This window comes from Pteropus medius, unplaced genomic scaffold (assembly GCF_902729225.1).
Source record: "Pteropus medius unplaced genomic scaffold, Ma_sr-lr_union100, whole genome shotgun sequence".
In the NCBI taxonomy this organism is placed as follows: domain Eukaryota; kingdom Metazoa; phylum Chordata; class Mammalia; order Chiroptera; family Pteropodidae; genus Pteropus; species Pteropus medius.
In genome coordinates, this window is record NW_024349803.1 from 539,132 (window position 1) to 560,378 (window position 21,247).

The following is a 21,247-nucleotide window of genomic DNA, read 5'->3' on the forward strand; positions in this document are numbered from 1 at the left end:
TAAAGGGAGATTCTTGGCCTGCTTGCTGCTTGTGACACGGTTCCTGCCTCCTGCCTATAACAGAAAGTGCTGCTGCTTGCACCTGGGTGCCTGGGCAGGAGTGTTTGTTCTGTCTTCCACCTGTTGCAAGAGGTAGTATCAGACCTGGTACCTCTAACAGAGTCTGTGGCCTTGACTCTACGTAAATTAAAAGTGCTCCCCTACTCCCCAACCATAATCAGTGGGTGTTGTCTTGCCCTCTTAAGGACATGGGGTTATCTTGCCTGTTTCCTTAAACAGCTTATTGTCCAGCATTCTGTCTGTGCAAAGCCTGTTAGCCTATCCTCTGACTATAATAAAGCTATTATCCTGTGCCCTGAGATGACATGGCTGTTATTCTGACTGTAGTAACCAGGTTAGCCTGATGTCTGACTACAAAATGGGTGTTCTGTTCTCTGGCCACTTAACAGGGATATTATCCTCTCCTCTGACTCTGAAAAGATGTTACCTTTGCCCTCAGACTGTGATGAAAGGGTTCTTCAGCTCTCAGGCTCTGACAACCGTGCTTTTTGCCTTTCACTGACAGCTGGTGTGTGTCTGCCCCCCTCACCATTGGGGTTTGAAGTCTGCCCTTGAATCTCTTGTCCAGGTGCTCTCTGGAGGGCAGGAGGGAGGTTCCATCAAATATCCCCCTTTCACCTCCTAGTGCCACTCTCGGGGTGAGTAAGGCCTGGCCTGGAGGTGTACAGGACCCCCAGAGACTGAGGGCTGGGGGGCTATGGTAGCAGGAAGCTTAGGGTGCTAGAGGCTTGTGGTTGGGCTGCTGGGGCCCGGTTGGCTGAGGAGCCCTCAGGAGGAGGCAGGAAGTCAGGGTGAGACGTGGGCGCCAGGAGTCAGGTGGTGGCTACGACGGCGAGGGGAGCTGAAACTGTGTCTGGGCAGCCAGGCTAGGCCAGCAGGACCATGTGAATGGGGCCAGAGGGCTCCTGGGCTGGGCAGGTAAGGAGTACGGGGAACAGGGGTCCATGGTGCTGGTGGGGGGCCTGATGACAGGGGGCTGCAGCGGAGCATGGGGCCAGGCTCCCAGGGTATGCAGCAGCCCTTTGGGAGAGGAGGGCAGAAGAACCTTGCTAGAGGTCAGGTAGGAAGCGGGCAGCTCAGCTGGACACCTCATTCCTGCATAGCCGTTGGCTCAGCTCTGCCACGCTGCCCTCCATCAGCCTCCACCTCACTGGGAGATCTGGCATACACAGTCAGATATTAAAAAGGCCTTCAGAAATCCCCAAGTCCAGCCCCACATCCCATGATGGATGAGCCTCCTGAGGCTCAGAGAGGGAAAGGCACTCCCTCCCTGCAGTCCTTCAGCAAGGCAGTGGCAGACCCCTAGGAAAGCATGATGGTCTGGGCTGTGACCCACCTCATGGAGCAGAGCGATGAACAGGCTTGAGTCAGGGGGCCCAGGAATCCGTCTGGTTGCTGGGGCAGACCCCAGTGACAAGAATCTCTTGAGACTGGAGTCACCCAGAGCATCCAGATGAACATGTGTGAAGTGATTTTTGCATTGCTTGATAGAGAGAGGAGTTTCTTCTTGGGAATGAATGGATATGTGAGGGCATATTTATCATTTGGAAAGGGGCTTCCAGGGCGGAAGTATCTGACCCGATGCTAGGAAGTTGGCTCAGAGAGAATGAGGGGAAATGGGGAGAGGAAGGACTATTTTTATTCTGGACAGTGGTGCCGTTGGCCTTGGGCAAGGAACGTCTGAACTTCCACCTGGAAAGATGCCATTTCTGCCCCTGCCAAGTGTCACAGGACGTCTTCCCCTCTCCCGTTGCTCATTCCTGCTGCATGCAGCCCCACACACAGTCGCTGCATGTGTAGGGCCAATTGGTCCTGCGGATTCCTGCTTCGAACTCCAGGAAGGTGAAGGCTGAGGAAAGCATAGTCAGCTACCTGCCCACCCCCTCACTGTCTAACTCTCAGCCTTCAGTTTATGGGGGGAGTCCCCACCTGCACCAGACTTTCCAGGTTTCCCCTGCAATTGGAGTTTTTCTTGACACACAATTTCCACCTAGTCAGCATGTCCCAGCCTTTTTCCTGTCCCCAGCTCCAAGGCCTACTGACTTTTGTGAGGGCTAGAGAACACGCTGGCTCTCCCTGAGCTTCGAGGGGCTCATCTATACCCTAGACGGGCATAAAGGCAGGCTCTTCTCCACTCCCCAATCCAGCCTGTGCTGATAGATGACTCAGGGTTTCTCACCCTAGGGGCTCAGGGACAGAGGTTCTTCTCAAAGGGAAAAAGGGCCTAGTAATATGGCAAGAGGACAGGCTAAGGATTCAGAGGATGGGAGAAGACAATCCTTTAGTGATCTGGAAGTCTTCCTGGAAGAGTCAAGGCAGTTCTGAGAAAGACAAAGGCCCATTTTCGACAGTACCTAGGATGTAAAGGCAAGAACATGGGTTCTATTCTTTGGGTAGCATGAGGTCAGGGACCTCAGAGCAAGACCAAATGCAAGAGAGTCAATGCAAAGAACATGTGTTTCAGAATCAAGCAGACTCAGGTACAATTCCGGTTCTGCCATTTCCTTGAATGAGTGACTTCACCTCTCCGAACTCCAGGTTACTTATCTGTAAAGAGACAATAATGAGTCTCTGTCTTACAGAGTGCTTGTGGGTAATCAAAATGAAAATAATGGCTATGATGTGCCAAGCGATGGTGTAGGCTGTGACCCCTCCCATGGAGCAGGGTAATGACCCAGGAATCCTTCTGACACATAGTAGGTGCTTAACAGAGGCACACCAGAGAGCTGTCCACACCCAGAATTACTTCCACTCGACACCTCGGCAGGCCAGTGAACCCCCAATTCTCTCACACGTGTGGTGTGGCTTTGCAAATGAGCTTGTTTCCTGTGTATAGTGGGTGTGAGAATTCTAGACTGGGCCACAGGTCTACCTTAGAGGAGGGTCCCGCACACAGCTACACACACATACACCATCCCTATCCCAAACATCATACATATTATCATTAGAAAATGTATGTATGCATGTATGTTCAGAGGCAGAAGCAGGGACTACACATACAACACACACTGGATCCTACAAGTTTAGAAGCTTGGAGGGCAAGCTTAATTCAGTGAAAACAGTGCTGAGAGGAGCTAAGTGTGTCGGGGGTGGGGAACAGGCAGGAGGACCAAGATACCATCCAGGGATCTGGCCTCCTCTAACGACCAACTTCAGTGTTGGTTTTAAAATATCTGGAGCTGCATTTCCAATGCTTGTTCTAAAGAACACTAGTTTCCATGAGGCACATGGCCTCAGCTACAAACTGTCGTATATTAATTTCATGGTCAACGTCACCTCTGAAAGTCCCTCCAGAGAAGGAGCCGGATTGATTTTATCTAACCCAGTGTTTCCCAAACTTCTTTGGTCACAGAACCTTTTATCTGGTATCACCTCTTCCATGTCTATACCTCTTGAGACAAGGAGAGGAATGGAAGGGCAGGCTATACAGTTGGTCCTCCTCAAATGATTGCGTCTCTCTGCAGAGTGTTTGCGTTGGTGGTGGTTTTGTTGTTTTTTGTTTTTCAAGTACAAAATTAGCACATGGTTATTTTTAAAAATTCAAACAGTGTAGAGGCATATAAAGAAATACAAGAAATGCAGCTCCCTTCAATCTCACTTCTGAGGTATGCTCACTAGGGACAATTTGGTATGTGTCCTTCCAGAATTTCCTATGTGTGGCTACTGAAAAGCCTAGCGGTTAAGAGCCTAGTCTCTGTAGGTAGATAGAACAAGGCTCAAATCTCCACTCCACCACATATTTGTTTGTTATGAGGCCTCAGACAAATTACTTTAACCCATTTGGGCCTCAGTTTTTGCATCTGTAAAATGGGGGTAATAATAGCACTTACTTCATAGGATTATTATGAGAATTACATGAAATCATGCAAATAAAGGCTTAGCACAGAGACCGGCTTAAAAGAACCCCTACATATACATATTTAAATGCAAATAGGCTTATACTCTACATTCTGTTCTGTAACTTCTTATCTTGCTATGTCTGTGACATTTTCCCATGTCAATACATGGAGATCTACCCCGTCTTTTTAACAGTTTTAGCCAAACTTCATTAACTTGGCAAGTGGGTAATGGCGGTGATTTTGAGATGCTACTTCCTGGCAAGTATTGCTGTTTTGTGTTGTCAGTGTTGTTGAGAGTCACAGACATTACCGATGAGTGAGCTGAAGACAGGCCTACGGTTTCCTGTGAAAATGAATTGCCCTGCCAGCGGGGCACCCGCTGCTGCTCTCACAGAGGACAGGGCCAAGTGGACGGGAACCTGTCTGTCTGCTCACCTCTGTGTACCCAGAGCTAGATCAGGGCTTAGCATGTAAGAGGTACTCATTATATTTTGGTCAATAGGCTGGCCAATTGAAAAAATTGTGCCTCCTCTAACTCATCGACAGAGGCCTAAGCCCAAAGTTCTGTTTCACGGTATAGCATTTCCCCAAATGTAGCCTGTGCACCATTGACGTGGGTGAATGATTTTAGGGGGTAATAAATAGACATTTACAACTGTGAATTTATGTATTACATTCTGTGTTTTCTGGTTTCTGTTTTTAATGTATATTGATTTCTAGTTATGGCTGGTGATACTGGTTTTCCATTTATGGTAGTGAAGTTCCATTTTAGGTAAATACGTTAAAGGTGAAAAGTGGTCCGTGGAAGTGCCAAAAATGTCTAAGGAAAATGAAAATGGTTGATAATTTTAGTCTGGAAAATGTTTATGTCTGGTGTAATGAAATGCTCATGCTAGCCTCGAATAACTATTATTCTCTTTTATTTAGTCCTTACTATGTGCCAAGAACCATGTTAAGTACTTTATTATATGGAATCATTTAGATATCCTTTACAAGGCTCACAACAACCCTATAATTCTCATTTTGAAGATGGAGGAACTGAAAGAGGCTTGGAGAGGTTTAGTAACCTGCTCAAAAGCCCTCTGCCAGTGAGTGTCTGGGAGGACTTGGAATTGAACTTGGGTCACTATGACCTGGACATGGTGAGCTGAGTTCCCATGACCTCAGACTCCCAGAAAGCTTAATAAAGCAGCATGGATTGTCAGCAGCAAGCTGTAAGTAAGACTCCATCCTGATAAAACTCCCATGATGCAAAATACACACAGTATGTGAGGGATGAGACTCACTAAAAGGGGTTACTAGGAACATACAAGTTACCAGTTGGAGGGCCTCTACCAAAGATACAAGCTTTAGAATAATTGCTCTATAGTTCTTGTTTATGGCAATAATTAAGTAGCAGAATCAATTCTATGTTCAAGCCACCCCCAGTTTGTGAGATAAATCCAACTTGTTTGCATATAGAGAAGGCTGATCATTTTGTTCTCTTGTATTTGTGAACCCTGTGAACTCACAGAGTTCATTCAAAAGTGGTATTATATCAAAAAGGAACACATAAAAAAGGAGGGAACTCAGGACACATCCATTTTACTCATCAGAAATTATTTACCGTGCCTGCCAACCCTGATCCTTGAAGTATCATGATGAGGGTACTGTGTGGGCATCCATAGCTAAGGCTCTTTGCCAGTAACCAAATCTTGCCTGAAGAAAAAGGCCAAGAAAATGTTTTGAATTATTCCTGACAGATTTTGCCACAAGGTGGCCCAGAGTACAACAATGGTCTGCAGTGGAATAGTCTGCCTGCTCTTGGCAAAAAGCATTAGCCCAAGAAAGCCTGGCAAGAAGCTGGTACACATTTCAGACAAAATGTTCAATAAATGCGTAACTTTACAGTTTAGGGGAGGAAGAGTGTGGGCTTTTTAAATTTTTTTTTTTTTTTAAAGAGATTAAAGCACATTCTGGGCTAGCCAGGCAAGATAATGTCTATGGAGCTGATAAAAGTGAATGAGTTAGCAAGAATCAGAACTCATCGTCTTATGATTCCTAAACAACACTGGGATCAGAATATCTAGTTTAGGACTTCCCACAGCCTGAGATTTTTAAATAAGTTCTACACAGTGTAAACAGGGTCGCTGTGCATATTGGGCACTGTGCCGAGGGGCAAGAAGAGGTGAAGACTAAAATCTAGCCCTCACTCCGCTCTCCAAATTTTAACCCCAGGGAGGGGTGGCCCTTTATAATTGGCACAAAGTGCTCCCTGGACCATGGGCAGCCTTGAGTTTGACCGAGAACATTACAGACCCTAGTCAGAGGAGGTCTAGGATCTACAAAATTTCTGCTCTTGACCTTTAATTCCTGAGCTTGGAGACAAGAATGTCCTGTTTCATTCACCCCAGAATCTGCCCTCATTGCTGGTTCTGAGAGCCCTGGGGATTCCTTGGATCTATTTTTTTCTTCTTCTTCTTTTTTTTCTTTTAGACAATGAGAAATTTATGTTGAGCTTTAATTTTGATTTTCTTTTTACTGACCTCATTTATTAACCTGCTTATATCATTTTGGCTACCCAGCAATTTTTGTCAAACAAAGACCAGAAGGATGGGACCTATACTTATTGTATAAACAGATGTATGCATATTAGACCTCACAATTATACAGGGCAAGCACAAACTATACATACCCCCATTTTGTTATACATCCACCTATAAGTGCTGACTCATACACGATGCTCACTGAATCATATACCTCCATTTGCACAGACTTGCATTCATCATCAGATAAATGTACACTGAGAAACATGCATTCTAGGTAGAGGGGGAAGTGTCTTAGAGAGAAAGGTTTTGTTAACAGCACAATGAATGCATTTTTGATGGAGAGTGGACCCTACCCTGTTAGACCTCCTCCCTGCCCATTTTCTCTGTGACCTCTCAGGCTCCGATCCCCTCTCCACTTTAAACTTCTCAGGAAGTGAAGAGTAGAGGAAAGTGCCTTGATAAAGGAGGTAAGGGCCTGATTTGAGTTTTGCCTCTGCCGAGAGCCCTCGTGTGCTGTTGGGAAAATCACTTAACCTCTCTGACTCCCCAGCTTTTCCATCTTTTAAATGAGGCTGGTGATAATAGTAAACTCTTCCCTCTCAATGACTCCTGTGCCCTTCCTCTGTTGTACCTCCCCTCGGCCCCATGAATTTCATGCTTTTGAAGTTTTTGCCTATTAAACTACCTCATTTACTTCTTTTTTGTTTTCTAGTTCAAATTTTAATCAAAGACTTAACTAAATATGCACTGAAGAAACAATAGTACAATTTATCAAACTAAGAAACAGATCATAGTGTGATTTCACTTCAGATTTTTGAAATATTGAAATAATCTGCAGGCCTCCAACATTATCTTGGGACCTCCTAGGAGCATGTTGCTCCCCATGGCTTTAGGCTGAGAGCCACTCACCAAAATAATCTCTGACATTAACAGATCCTGGTGTCTTCTGATTGCTGCCAGACCCTACAGTCTAAAGCTCACCTTTTGTAGAGAGTGGGATTTGCTACCTGCAGCTGGAGGGCTCCAGGAACAAAAAACAAGCCACGGAGGAAACACTAGGCGTCAGATACCAGACAGTTACAGAGTTCCTTTTGGCTTAATTTAGCACAGCTTGACTTTTTCTCACTCATGGCCTCAGTTTTTAGGGATATCAGTTCCATGCCAATAGGCCCAGATTCAGTCTAAGATCAGATCCTGCCTGCATGCTCTTCTGAAACCCAGCCCAAGGTCTTGTGGCTGTTTTTCCCTCCCCACCTGACCCCAGCCAGAACTAGGTACCAGCTTCCAGCCCTATGATCTGCAGCCTAGATTCTTTCAGCTCCTTCTACTGGCCTCTCCTTACTGCTGTACCCCAGTTCATCCTCTTTTTTCAACCTCAAACTTTTTTCATCTTTCTCTTCCCCTTTTCTGAAGCCTCCAAGAATACGGGGCTGGAAGGGACTTTACTGATTTAAGTTCACACTCCATCTGATGTTGCCGTTCTCTCTACAATATTACTAACCTGTGTTTTTCTGAGGCCTGTTTGAATATCACAAACAATAGGATTCTCATGACCTTACTCGATAGCTCAGCTAGCTCATCTCAGGCTGGCTCCAGGTTGTCATCAGTCCTTTTCTGGAGGCTTTTGCTACCCATCAGTTCCTGGCCATAATAAAATTAGCAGTGAAAAAGCAAATTTCAGCCACAGATGTGGGGACTCTGGCTGAGCAGGATTTCTCAAACACCTTCTAGCCCCTAGATTTCTCAACCTGCCCCTACAACTTTTCCTCGAAAGTTTCTTGATTTGACTTAAAATTTCATGTACATTTTGCATTTTCCTCCATCACAGATCTGGGTTTAACTATATGTTTATGGTCAGGGAACACTGATGCATACTTATGTTTTCTGGTACATATGAGAGGTAATGAGGATCTCAGTTTAAGAAACAGGAGCTTACAGCAAAGAGGATTATTTACCAGTCCTGTTCTCTCACCAACTAGAGCAGGGATTGGTAGGGCAGAATGTGCACTGGTGAAAGTCTTCCTAAACTCTAAACTAAGCTAATATTTACTAAGCTATGAGAAAGGATGATAATCTCCATTTAACAGAAAAGGTAAAGGGAGGCTAAGGAAGATGATTTCAGCAAAGTCACACAGTAAGTGTCAGAACCAGGATTTGAACTTAGGTCTCTTTGACTCGAGGGCTTGTCCTTGAGTCTTTATTTATTTATTTATAAACTGAGGTATAACTGACATGGTCCTTAAGCCTTGCTAACCCAAATCCTCCACTGTTCCCACTTCCACTTGGTCCCAGCATGGATTAGCAACTCTAGCTTTGTTCTGCCCCAAATAGATTGCTTGAATTTAAGCAGGCCTCTCCGGGCCAAAGTTTTTTCACCTAAAACCAGAGATTAGACTTTAGTGGTTGCTAAGACCTTCGCAGATGGGAGAATCTGTGCATTTAAAAAATTTAAAAAAAAATTTTTAATCACAGTTGACATTTAATATTGTATTAGTTTCAGGTGTACAACATAATGGTTAGACATTTATCTCATTTACGAAGTGATCCCTCTGATCAGTCCTAGTACCCGCCTGGCACCATACGTAGTTACTACAATATTATTGACTATATTCCCTATGTTGTACTTTATATCCCTGTGACTATTTTTTTTTAACTGCCAACTTGCACTTCTTAATCCCTTCACCTTTTTCACCCTGCCTCCCAACCCCTTTTTTATTTGGCAACCACCAGTCTGTTCTCTGCATCTATGAGTTTGTTTCTGTTTTGTTTGTTCGTTTATTCTGTTCTTTAGACTCCACCTACAAGTGAAATCATATGGTATTTGTCTTTCTCTGACTTATTTTGCTTATCATACTCTCTAGGTCCACCCATGTTGTTGCAAATTGTGAGATTTCATTTTTTTATGGCCAGGTAGTATTCCGTTGTATATATGTACCATATCTTCTTTATCCAATTGTCTATCGATGAACACTTAGGTTGCTTCCATATCTTGGCTATTCTATATGAAATGTCCTTCTTTGTCTCTTGTTATAGCCTTTATTTTAAAGTCTATTTTTTCTTGTATGAATATTGCTACCCCAGGTTTTTGTTTTTTTTTTTCATTTCCATTTGCAGGAAATATTTTTTTCCATCTCTTTACTTTCAGTCTGTATCTTTCCATCTGAAGTGGGTCTGTTGTAGGCAGTGTATGTATGAGTCTTGTTTTCTTATCCATTCAGACACCTTGTCTTTTGATTGGAATGTTTAATCTATTTACATTCGAAGTAATTGTTGATAGTCATTTTATTATTTATGTTTTTGATCTTTTCTTTTTCTTCTTCTTTTCTTATAATACTGGTTTGGTGGTAATGAACTCCTTAGTTTTTCTTGTCTGAGAGAGAATTTGTTCATTAGCTCTCTGCATACCTGTCAACATTTATTAATGATGACTTATTTTGGGTGCTGGGGGCATTCAGGCAAGTAAAGCACAGCTTCTGTTCTTGAGGAATCTCCCATCTCATCAAAGGGGTGGGAGAGCCAGTAGAACTACACATAAATCAGTCTAGTCATGGCACTCAGTGCCTAAGTTGATGATTGTGGTCTGAGTAGAATGTTGTAGGAGCAAAGATCATTAGGAAGGTTTCACAGAGTAGGTGATATTTGAGCTGAGCCTTGAAGGTTGAGTTCAATAGATGGGCAAAAAGAGAGTGCTCCAATGCAGGGGAACCACATATGCAAAGGCATAGTAAGAAAATAGCGTGGGGTGTTTGGGAGAGACAAGAGTAGCTTAGAACACAAGCTATGTGAGTATGTGGGTGGAGGTGCTTGGGTATGTGTTGTTTGTGTATGTGTGTGTGTAGCAGAATAGATTAAAGAGGTGGATTTGATCTCATTATTAAAGGGTCTTGAATGCATAGTAAATTAAACTTTATCTGAGAACTAGTGCTTTCTAAGCAGTTTTGAGGAGCAGACCCAGGGAAGATGTCTCAGGGACTCCTAGGAGCTTCAGAGTGAGGCCCCTACTCTGCTTCAGGCAGACCAGCTCCACTTTTACCTGCTTTATCTATAGGTTTCTGCTTGATTTCATATGACAAAAAGTTTCCACTGCTAAAGCAAGCAAACAGATAAAAAAGGTACAGCCAATAGGGGGGCTGAAACGTTTTCTGCTGGGGAGAAACAGAAAGAACCCTCTGAAGGAGACTGTGTGTAGGATGGGGGTGGGGGGGCAGAGGCCCCATTTGGGAGCAGGAATCTCTTTTTCAGCTTCCTTGTCTGGAGAGGGGAATTGTAATTAGGATGTGGGGCACACACACCTCTCTGGTAGGGATAGATCAAAACTTAGGTCTCCCCACAAGGCTTGGGGAAGTATGTATGATCTCTGGTAGGTAGTCCCCAACATGGGGGATGGGCAGAGAGAGCCGGTAGGGGAGAGGCAGGAAGCGGGCAACTAGACTAACAAAGGTGCCTGTGGCAGTTTGCCCATCCCAGGTGGGAAGGTGGGGTCTAGGGCTTAGCCCAGGCCTTGTGTGACTTTAGTTGTGGCCTAGGGGCTCAGAGGGAGCATTATTTGGGAGCTACAGCCCCAGTTTGTTTCTATGGATTGTTGAGGGGGAGGGGGAATGTGTGTGCTGATAATCTCAGGTACTTCTGGAAGTTTCCAGGGCTAGGCCCAAGCATGTCTGATGTTAGGGGGAGTAAATCTTGGGGGACCCCCTTCAGCTCCCTCTCCGTTCCCCCAGGGACCATGGGCTGTAGCTGCAGCTCAAACCCTGAAGATGACTGGATGGAAAACATCGATGTATGTGAGAACTGCCATTACCCTATAGTCTCACTGGATGGCAAGGCCAAGGTAAGAGGCAAGACAGGGGGCTTGGTGAGGGAGCCGAGTGCAGTGCACAACCAAGGAGAACGAAATGGACTACCACTGCAGGTTCTTGAAATAACAAACTAGCCATCTCTCCTGCAATACAGAAAGAAAAAGAAGCTCTGAGGGGAAAGGGCTCTTCTAAGGTCACACAAAAGTAGTTTGACAAAGTCAGGGAGAAGAATGACCCAGCTAGACTGAAGAAGTGAAAGAGAGCAGAGCAGTGGGGAGGGGAGCCAGGGCCTGACCCAGCCTCCTGCTCTCTGACCTTACTCTCACCCCTCACCCCGCAGCTGCCCATCAGGAATGGCTCTGAGGTGCGGGATCCACTTGTTACCTACGAGGGCTCCAACCCCCCAGCTTCCCCACTGCAAGGTGACCTCAACCAGTAGGGCCGGGAAGATAAGGCCTGTGGATCCTTGGCTGTCGTCCTCCGTCTCCTCCCTACCTATTCTCTACCCTGTCCTGTCTCTTGTCCCCAGTCTTGTCCTCTGCTCTGTGGCTCCTGAACTCCAAGTTCCCAGCCTGTTCCAGGTTGTTTCTCCCTGACTCCGCCCCCTATCTTTACAGACAACCTGGTTATCGCCCTGCACAGCTATGAGCCATCTCACGATGGAGACCTGGGCTTCGAGAAGGGTGAACAACTGCGTATCCTGGAGCAGTGAGTACCCCTTCCATGACACCCATCCTTGCCCGGTATGCGAGCGAGCCGGAATCCCCGGTACCGCAGCTCTCCTGCCGCTCCTGACTGGCTTGCAGTGGGGGTGCCCTTGAAACGAAATGGAAGGCTCCAGAGTTCTGAGCTGGAGGGTGGGTGGCATGGCATAACTGGGGCTCTGAGGAAGGGTTTCCAGGTTTCCAAAGCTGAGCAGGCCACGCTGACCGCCGCTTGTCGCGCAGGAGTGGCGAGTGGTGGAAGGCGCAGTCGCTGACCACTGGCCAGGAAGGTTTCATCCCCTTCAACTTCGTTGCCAAAGCGAACAGCCTGGAGCCCGAACCGTGAGTGGGGTCTAGTACTGGGAATGGATGGGAGCAGATTTAGGGACCCCGGAGCAGAGGAGGGGTGCTAAAGGTGGTGGTGAATGCTTGAGGGTGATGGAGGAAGAAAGAACCAACAGACTACGGTCTTCGCTTCTGCCTTGCGCAGCTGGTTCTTCAAGAACCTGAGCCGCAAGGATGCAGAACGGCAGCTCCTGGCGCCCGGGAACACGCACGGCTCCTTCCTGATCCGGGAGAGCGAGAGCACCGCGGGTGAGCGCTGGGCGGGGCCGGTGGGCGGGGACGCGGGCTGGAGCCGCGGCGCCGAGGTGCGAGCCGGAGAGCTAGGGGGCTGAGGCTCAGTTGCGGAGGCCAACCTTGCTGAAGGCCAACCCTCTTTTGTGTTCTTTCACCCATTTTTTAATTTAGGATCGTTTTCCCTGTCCGTCCGGGATTTCGATCAGAACCAGGGAGAGGTGGTGAAACATTACAAGATCCGTAACTTGGACAAAGGCGGCTTCTACATCTCCCCCCGCATCACTTTTCCTGGCCTGCACGAGCTGGTCCGCCATTACACCAGTGAGCGCGGCAAGATCTCCTAAGACATGGGCCTGAGGCTCCTTCATCTGTGCCCCATCAGCTTGCCTCCCCGAAGTCCCTCTCGGGGGTACCCTCTACCCATCTCTGAGTATGCTCCTTCACCACCCTCCCGCAGTGGGTGAGGTGTGATACCCTATAGCCTCTGGTGTCAGGTGACAGTCCCACACCACCTCCGCCAGGCCATTTCTCCTAGACGGGACTTGGTGAAGTGGGGTCTGGGGCGGGGGGCGGTACCCAAGTCCTGCCATATTCTCAGCCCTACCCCCCCACCCTTGTCCTCGCAGATGCTCCCGACGGGCTATGCACGCGGTTAAGCCGCCCCTGCCAGACCCAGAAGCCTCAGAAGCCGTGGTGGGAGGACGAATGGGAGGTTCCCAGGGAGACGCTGAAGCTGGTGGAGCGGCTGGGGGCTGGCCAGTTCGGGGAGGTGTGGATGGGTGAGTAAGGCCCTCCAGGACTGTGGGGAAGAGGGAGGGGAGGCGTTTTCTGAGGTCGGTACCGTTTCTGGGTGTCTCGCTCTGGATGCATGGGGCTCTGGGCTCTGAGCGACTTCCTCCAATCCCTCCCCGCCCCAGGGTACTACAACGGGCACACGAAGGTGGCAGTGAAGAGCTTGAAGCAGGGCAGCATGTCCCCTGACGCCTTCCTGGCGGAGGCCAACCTCATGAAGCAGTTGCAACACCAGCGGCTGGTCCGTCTCTACGCGGTGGTCACCCAGGAGCCCATCTACATCATCACGGAATACATGGAGAACGGTAGGCGCCACCGCCGTGTTCGGCCGCTGGGGGGCGCTGCCGTCCCTCCTCTGCTCCTGCTAGAGGGTGGAGGAGATAAGTCTTTTCATCTGGCTCAGCACTGAAGGTTTCTAGAGTGTTCCTGGGCCCCTAAAGACTCACCTGCAGGGGTGAGAAGAGAGTGTGTCCTCTAAGCCCATCTGGGAGCCCAGCTAAAGGTGGCAGGTCTTGAAGAGCATTCACCCCCGATCTTCTCTGACCTGCAGTCCCATTCGTTTCCTTCAAAGCCCTGCCTTGATCTAAGGATGTTTGATATCAGGAGATGAGTGGGTCGCTAGCCCCATTTCTTTCCCTTCTGCTCTTTGGGAGGGCAGATTTGCCCCAAAGCCCTCTTTTTCTGGATGGGTCCCTTCCCCTCCCTCTCCCCCTCCCCTGTCCACTATTGGACAGAGTGAGAGCCTCAGGAAGGTAAATAGAAATTTCTAGACCCAGTTTTGCTGCTGATTCGCTGTGTGACACAGGCCAAGTCCTTGTCCCGCCTCTGGTGCTCAGTGTCCCCAAATATAACAGCAGAAATCTAAACGGGCTCACCCAGAAATAATATAGTTATTAAGGGGCCTAGAGTCGGACTGCCTGGGTTAGAATCCTGGCTTCACAATTGTGTGGCCTTGGGCTAATTGCCTCACTTCTCTCTCCATGGTTTACTCACCCATGGTTTGATCACCCATAAAATGGTGATCATAATGCAATAGTAACTTTAGCGTAGGTCTTTGTGGGGATCAAAGAGTTAGTGCATATAGAGCAGTTAGAACAGTTCCTGCCATATAGTAACTGCTCAGTAAGTTTGTTGTTATCTGGCTCTAATTCTTTGGGAGTATATGATCTGTCCCTCTTTGAGGAAGGAGGAAAAAAGCTGTTAATTGGCTAATGGATTCTGGAAATGGCAAATAGATTTTTATCACGTGGGCCAACTTTGGTAGTTACTTAGAGTTCTGTATTGAGGATTCTGAGGCTCACTAGAAGTGAGTGCTGGGATTGATTAGCAACATCTGCCACGGAAACAAGGGAGGAATGGCAGTATATGTCTATGTATTTGCTGTGTCTGGGTGAGGCCTTTATCTTTGGTGACTAATTTAGCACCCAGTGGGACACGCAGGTTGCTGTCATCTTCACATAGGGATTTGATCTCTTGAGAAAGGCTAGTAGTCACTAGCTCCCTTCCAGTAACTCCCAGCCCTGATCTTCTCCTAGTCATCCTCTGATACCAGAGAGGTGGTCCCTCTGGCCACTAGGCACCTCTTTTCATACTCCATTTAATGTGTTCGGCACACGTTAATTGCTGCTTACTTTGGGCTGGGCAATGGGAACATGGATAGGCAAAACAAGTTTCCTGCTATCAGGGAAATCTCATTTTAGTTATGTGTACTAGGAAAACCAGAGTTTGTGTCATAGGAAAATTTTAGCATGCCATAGGGAATATAGGTGATGATGCAATTTATTATTTCTATAGGATCTAGAGAGGCTTCCTAGAGGAATAGTCTAGCTGGTCCATGAAAGAAAAGTAGCATTTTTAGCAGGCAGAGATGGGACAGAGACTTTGGGGTGAGAGCCCAGTGGTCTATGTGAAAAATCTTAAAATTGTCTGGGATAGGTGGAGTAAAAGAGGTAGGAATGGGGGGAAGAGAAGAAACTACAAATGTGGACCATGCAACATTTTGGATGCCTGACTGAGGAGGTTGGGCTCTACCTCAATGGTGACAAGAAGCTTACAGACTTCTCCAAGCATGTCCCATCTTAGTCTCTGGGAAAAGATCTTCATACATCCTGGGCTTCCTCACTCTGAGCACATACTCTTCCATTTTCAGGTCTCACTCTTCCTTTCTACTTGTCAGACACTGCTTCTAGACCCCCAGTTAGGAGAGAAGAGCCTGAGAGCTTCCCCTTGGGGCAACTTGGGTCAACAACCATTGCTTCTGTCCACAGGGAGCCTGGTGGATTTTCTCAAGACCCCTGCAGGTATCAAACTGACCATCAACAAACTCTTGGACATGGCAGCCCAAGTAAGGAGACTGGGGAGGTTTGGGCATGGGCACAGGCCAGTGGGGTGAGGATGTCTGGCCTAGGACTGTTGACCTATACATGGCCTGCAGATTGCAGAGGGCATGGCATTCATTGAAGAGCGCAATTATATCCACCGTGACCTGAGGGCTGCTAACATCCTGGTGTCTGATACCCTGAGCTGCAAAATAGCAGACTTTGGACTAGCACGCCTCATCGAGGACAACGAGTACACAGCCAGGGAGGGTAGGTGGTGTGGGATATAAGGGAACTCTGGGGCCTACAGGGTCTGGCCAAGCAGACCCAGGTGACCTCACTCTGCCTACCCCCAGGAGCCAAGTTTCCAATTAAGTGGACAGCACCAGAAGCCATTAACTATGGGACCTTCACTATCAAGTCGGACGTGTGGTCTTTTGGGATACTGTTGACGGAGATTGTCACTCATGGCCGCATCCCTTACCCAGGTCAGGGCCAAGGGCAGGAGCTGAAAAGGGTGATGGGGAAGGGCAACAAAATCCATGTTTTTCCACTCGCTTCTTCCCAGGCTCAGAATCTGAAACTTTCTACCTGCTTCTCTTCCATCTTCTAAGGGATGGGACTCCAGCATCAGATGTCACCTCAACCACAGCTGGCTTCCATCTATGTCTCTGGATCTCTCTTTCCCTTCAATAATCCCATCTCTTCTCTTTAGTTCTGATACAGGTAGCCTAGTATGGTAGAAGAGGATCTGGCCTGAGAGGCAAAAGGCCTGCCTTTTATTACCAGATTAGCCATGTAAGGTTAGAACAGTTCCTGGATCATACTAAGTACTCAAGAGTGTTAAGTTTCGTTATTAATCAATTGGGCAAGTGACTTTGGGCAGATGACTTCACCTTCCTGAGCCTCAGTTTCCTGATACGAAAAAGGAAACTATTTGTGAAAGAGCTTGACTCATAATAGGTGCTCACTAAATATTGACTTATCTTCCCTCTGAAGCTTTCTGTCTAAAGAGTGAGACACATAAGCAACTAATTACACGCCCCTTCTACCCCTCCCTTTATCTCATGTACAAAGTCCTTTACCCCTGAATTCAGCCAAGAAAGGGATGGAATTTTTTGAAATGAACTTTCTAGGAAAGTGAAGAAAGGAAATGAAACACAAAGACAGAGCAGGCAGGTCATGGAACACAGAGGTTGGATTTGTAGAAGTTTCCCACATCCCAAGAGCAGTGTGCACAGAACTTCTCTCCTAGGAATGGAAAGGCACCTTAGAATCAGGTGAGAGCCTGAAGGACTTCTCTGCCCTGGATTTGCCCCATCACAGAGTCTAGGGACAGCACTGGGACTAGAACCACACTTGGTCATCTTGCCAAGGGCCCTCGCTGCTCCTCCACTGTGCCCATAGAGATAAACTCGTATAGAATTCTCTATTAGAAGAAAAAAGGCATTGAAAACATGATAAATGGCAACTGATACATGGCTTTGGGATCAGAGAGACAATGAGGAGTAATGGGGACCTGGGTGAACTTGCATCTGCTCCAGCAGATGGTTGCTGTTAAGACATGGAGGCCCAGATCTCTGGTTTTTTCAAGAAAAGCTAGAACTTGGAGTTTTAGAAGAATTCACCCAGTTTCAAATATTGGTGATTGATTCACATTGTTCAAACACTATAGAGGCCAAACTGAAGTAGGTCTGTGGGCTATATTTAGACTGGGTTTAGCCGATGGGTTTGCAGCCTTGACTCTACCTAGCCTTGGGTGTTTAGTTCCCTGCCTGTGTCCTCCAATGTCCTGATTTTGAAATGTGAGGGACTCATAGCTGGAGGCCTCCCAGGGGCAAAGCTTCTGGGAGAGGGTCTCTATTGAGTAGGGTCAAGTCTCAAGTTTTGCAGGAGCAAAACTTCTATTTTGCCAGGACCGTATAAGGGTTTAGTCTTTGAGGACTGACTGTCACAGTCTCTTTTCAGGAGACTGAAGGAGAAATAAGAAGCCACATGGGAAATTTAGAAACAGAGAGCTGTGTTTCTACTGTGACCATGCAGTTCTCCAGACCTGCTCCTCTCAGGGTCCACTTGCTAGGAGCCTGCTAGGTGGGCCAGGAGGAGCAAAAAGGGTGGGAACTGGCCCCAAAATTATTTCATATGGGTCACGGAGGGACCTTATAAATCTCTGCCTCACACAGGGTCTGCTTTGTTGGAGGCCATGGTCCATCTGGCTTCCTGATGCAGTATCTCATGTACTTGAGAAGCCTCACCACTGTCCTGGCTGTGGGCTCCCATTCTGGGCCCTGACCACCACGTCCTTCCTTATCAAATTAGAGTAATCACAAGTGTTATCTTGTGGCCCATTGGAAATTAGGGATAAGTCGCCTAACCCACCCCAGCCTGACACTTCTTCCATGCTTCTGGCCTTCACCCCCTCCCAAATGGTGTGGTTCCTCTCCATCTTCAAGCACTATACTTGGTGCTTTATATGCACTACCTCATTCAATCCTCATAAAAACTCTGTGAAGTAGGAGCTACTGTTTGTTCTATTTTCCGGATGAGAATACTGAGGCTCAAAGAGGTGAGGTGGCTCACCCAAGGTCTCACAGCTGACAGGTGTTACAGGTGTGTGTCGTTGAGTGTCTAAGCCATAGCAGACACTCCATAAGCATGGCTGATGTTTAGCAGTTACGCTAGTAAGGCCTTACCATCGATGAAGACCGAAATCCTTTTAGATTGCTTACACCATGCCAGTTAAATGTTCTGAACATCACCTCTACCTATGGGCTTCCAAAGCCTGGAGCCTTGATATCCTTTCTCCCATCAACCTCCAGGGATGACCAATCCTGAGGTGATTCAGAACCTAGAGCGAGGCTACCGCATGGTGAGACCTGACAACTGTCCGGAGGAGCTGTACCACCTCATGATGCTGTGCTGGAAGGAGCGCCCAGAGGACCGGCCCACCTTTGACTACCTGCGCAGTGTGCTGGATGACTTCTTCACGGCCACGGAGGGCCAGTACCAGCCCCAGCCCTGAAAGGCCTAACTGGCTAGGACATGGAGCCCTTCTCCCATCTAGCAAACCTGGGGGAGAAGCAGTTCTTGTGCCATATCCATGTGGCCAATGCACATATGGACTCTGCAAGTGAATCCTACCAACATATGATACATACACTTGTGTCTTATACATGGGTTCTTTAGTTGTGTGGGCTCTGCACACATGCCTTATACATGTGCGGCCTGTGTATATATATCTTGGACACCTGTCCAAGTGATCCCTTTCTGGGCCCTCCCACTTCCTGAGACCACCAGAGAAAGGAGAGAGGCCTGCCATTGACACCATCTTCTGCCCATCCCCTGTCCCTTTCCCCTGATCATGAAGAAGCTTCTTGAGGGGGGACCTTATCTAATACCTCTGTGTGCTCCTCTTTGGTGCCAGGTACACTTCAGGAGCTCAATAAAAGTCTGTTTGTTGATGAAGGTTGTACATCTCTGCCTCCTACTCCGATATCTTCTTCCTTGGGAGGGGAGAGTGGAGGTTCAGAAGATGGTAACTCTGAATTGGGACGAAAGACGAGATGAGAAGTCTGAACTTTTTCCAGCCCTGCTGATGCTGGGGGCCAAGAGGAGGTCCTTACACTTTGCTATATGGGCTCTGAACCCCTTTAAATCCCCATCCTGACTCCTACCTAGAAATTCCTAAGGTGTGTCCTAGAACCTTCCCCCTCCCATTATATAAGGGCAATAGCATTCCTTACAGCTACTGATTCAAGGGCTATATTTGGCCAAGATGTTTTTAAACACTGAGTTAATTCACTCATTTGACAAATATTTATTGAACATCTACTGTGTGCTAGGCAAGTTCTGGGCTTGTATACAGTAGATAAGGTCTTGTGCCCTTGTGGAGCTTACATTCTAGGGAGGGGAAGACAAACAATAAGCATCACAAAGAAGTAAATGATATGGTATGCTATAAGGTGACAAGTGATAAGGGGGAAATAGAGCAGGGTAAGGAGAATTAGGAATGTCATTTGGGGGGAGGCTAATATTTTTAAAGAGGATGGTCTGGGAAGGCCTCATTGAGAAGGTGACTGAGCAAAATTTTGAAGGGGGAGAGTGAGTGAGCCCCTTGGTATGAGGGAGGAGTGGTGGGACAGAGGGAACAGACTGAGACAGAAGGTTGCTTGGTCAGCTCTAGAGGTAATGGCTGCTTGAGAGAGAGGGATAGATCCTCTGGGGCCTTGTGGCCTTTGCAGGAGCCATGTTGAGGATACTTTATAGGGCTATATGCAGAACCTTCACATGATCTGACTTATATTTTGAAAGGATGGCTCTTACTGCTGTCTTGATAATAGACTGAGTTAGCAGTTTATAAAATGGGAGATTTTGCATAAAACTCCAGATTTTTGCTTCTCTCGAGAAAATAAAAGATTTGGCTCTGCTGGACTTATTTGTTCTGAAGCTGAGTAGTGGCCACTCCATTCAGGTGGGGCATGAGTTTTCTCTTTGTCAGAGTCCCCTCTTCTCCCCATTGCTCCCAGACAATGAAACTGTTAGTAGCTATTTATCATCATGTTCACACTCTTGTTTTTATAATCAAGAGGAAAATGAAATGTTTTCTTGCACTCACATTTCCATTAAAAAGTGAGAAAATTAGAGTATCAGCTCACAGTGGCCCTGAGGGCTTCTGGGCCAGGGGCGGCCCCAAGAGTAGGAGGCTGAGGCAGAGGAAGAGCTGGTCTGCAAGTCCAAGTGTTGCTGTGGAACACTGGCGGTGGGAATCGGGAGGCAAAGGAGACAGCAAGGACAGGCCCAGGAGCAATGGCTTCCAAAGAGAAACAAGCAGTAAAAAATATCTCAATATGGAAAATGCCCAACAGAAAAATGAAGGCAGAGACCAGGTCCCCATGCAGAATGGAGAGGAACCACACCATTTGGGAGGGGGTGAAGGCCAGAAGCATGGAAGAAGTGTCAGGCTGGGATGGGTTAGGCGACTTGTCCCTAATTTCCAATGGGCCATACCTAACAGGCATGTTGATCATAATGAAGTGGAAGATGTAGAAAAGATTGTAGTGCAGCAGATGGGAATCATAGGAAGGACTAGGGAGCAGCAAATGAGAAATCATATGTGTTTCTAAACTCCTGAACCTGATGATCATTATGACTTTTGCCTTATACCTTGAATTCTAAGGTTTTCTCTGAGGTTAATAATGTGGCCTCTGCTCTACAAGCATGTAGTTTTGTGATTTACTTTTCTGTAAACCTTTTGGTGTTTCCTCTTATCAGTTTCTAACCGAATATTGTTTTGTCTCAGTATAAAAGTTTCTGTCCAGCAGGGCAATTTCACCTAGTTTTCAGAAGAAAAAAAAAAATATATATATATGTATTCTTTTCATAATGTGAAATCAATAAAGCAATTTACAAAGCAAAAAAAAAAAAAAAAAAAGTGAGAAAAAGTTACCTGAAGATGGCAGTGTGTTTAAAGAAAGATAGGAGAATATTTTTTTTTAAGAAAGTGAAAAAGAATTTGATTTTTAAAATATGCAAATGAAGTGCCTGAATCAAAGTAATATAAATAATATAAATCCACTCATTTACATCACCTGCCTGATCTCTGTTGGCATTTGAGTTTGTGATTTCTGTTCT

General features: G+C 46.8%; 1 protein-coding gene across 3 annotated transcripts; it reads left to right on the forward strand.

Annotated features, from left to right (window-relative positions):
• The first annotated feature begins 858 nt into the window (after window positions 1-858).
• Window positions 859-19,081, forward strand: LCK (LCK proto-oncogene, Src family tyrosine kinase). Of its 3 annotated transcripts, none has more exons than XM_039836895.1 (13): window positions 859-978; window positions 11,146-11,255; window positions 11,564-11,645; window positions 11,841-11,931; window positions 12,171-12,269; window positions 12,418-12,521; window positions 12,678-12,827; window positions 13,133-13,285; window positions 13,424-13,603; window positions 15,566-15,642; window positions 15,733-15,886; window positions 15,973-16,104; window positions 18,436-19,081. In XM_039836895.1, the coding sequence occupies exons 2-13, from the start codon at window positions 11,151-11,153 to the stop codon at window positions 18,636-18,638; spliced, it is 1,530 nt and encodes a 509-aa protein (XP_039692829.1). In that variant the 5' UTR covers window positions 859-978; window positions 11,146-11,150; the 3' UTR covers window positions 18,639-19,081. The 3 variants fall into 3 exon arrangements, with proteins under 3 accessions (XP_039692829.1, XP_039692828.1, XP_039692830.1); XM_039836894.1 differs by lacking the exon at window positions 859-978 and adding an exon at window positions 2,447-4,157; XM_039836896.1 differs by lacking the exon at window positions 859-978 and adding an exon at window positions 10,476-10,539.
• Window positions 19,082-21,247: the final 2,166 nt, after the last annotated feature.

Excerpts from the sequence above, each read along its gene's own strand:
- LCK (XM_039836894.1), top strand. The coding sequence starts at position 4,055 with ATGTCAATACATGGAGATCTACCCCGTCTTTTTAACAGTTTTAGCCAA. Across the intron at positions 13,286-13,423 it reads GTTCGGGGAGGTGTGGATGG|GGTACTACAACGGGCACACG; the intron begins GTGAGTAAGGCC and ends TCCCCGCCCCAG. Across the intron at positions 16,105-18,435 it reads TGGCCGCATCCCTTACCCAG|GGATGACCAATCCTGAGGTG; the intron begins GTCAGGGCCAAG and ends ATCAACCTCCAG.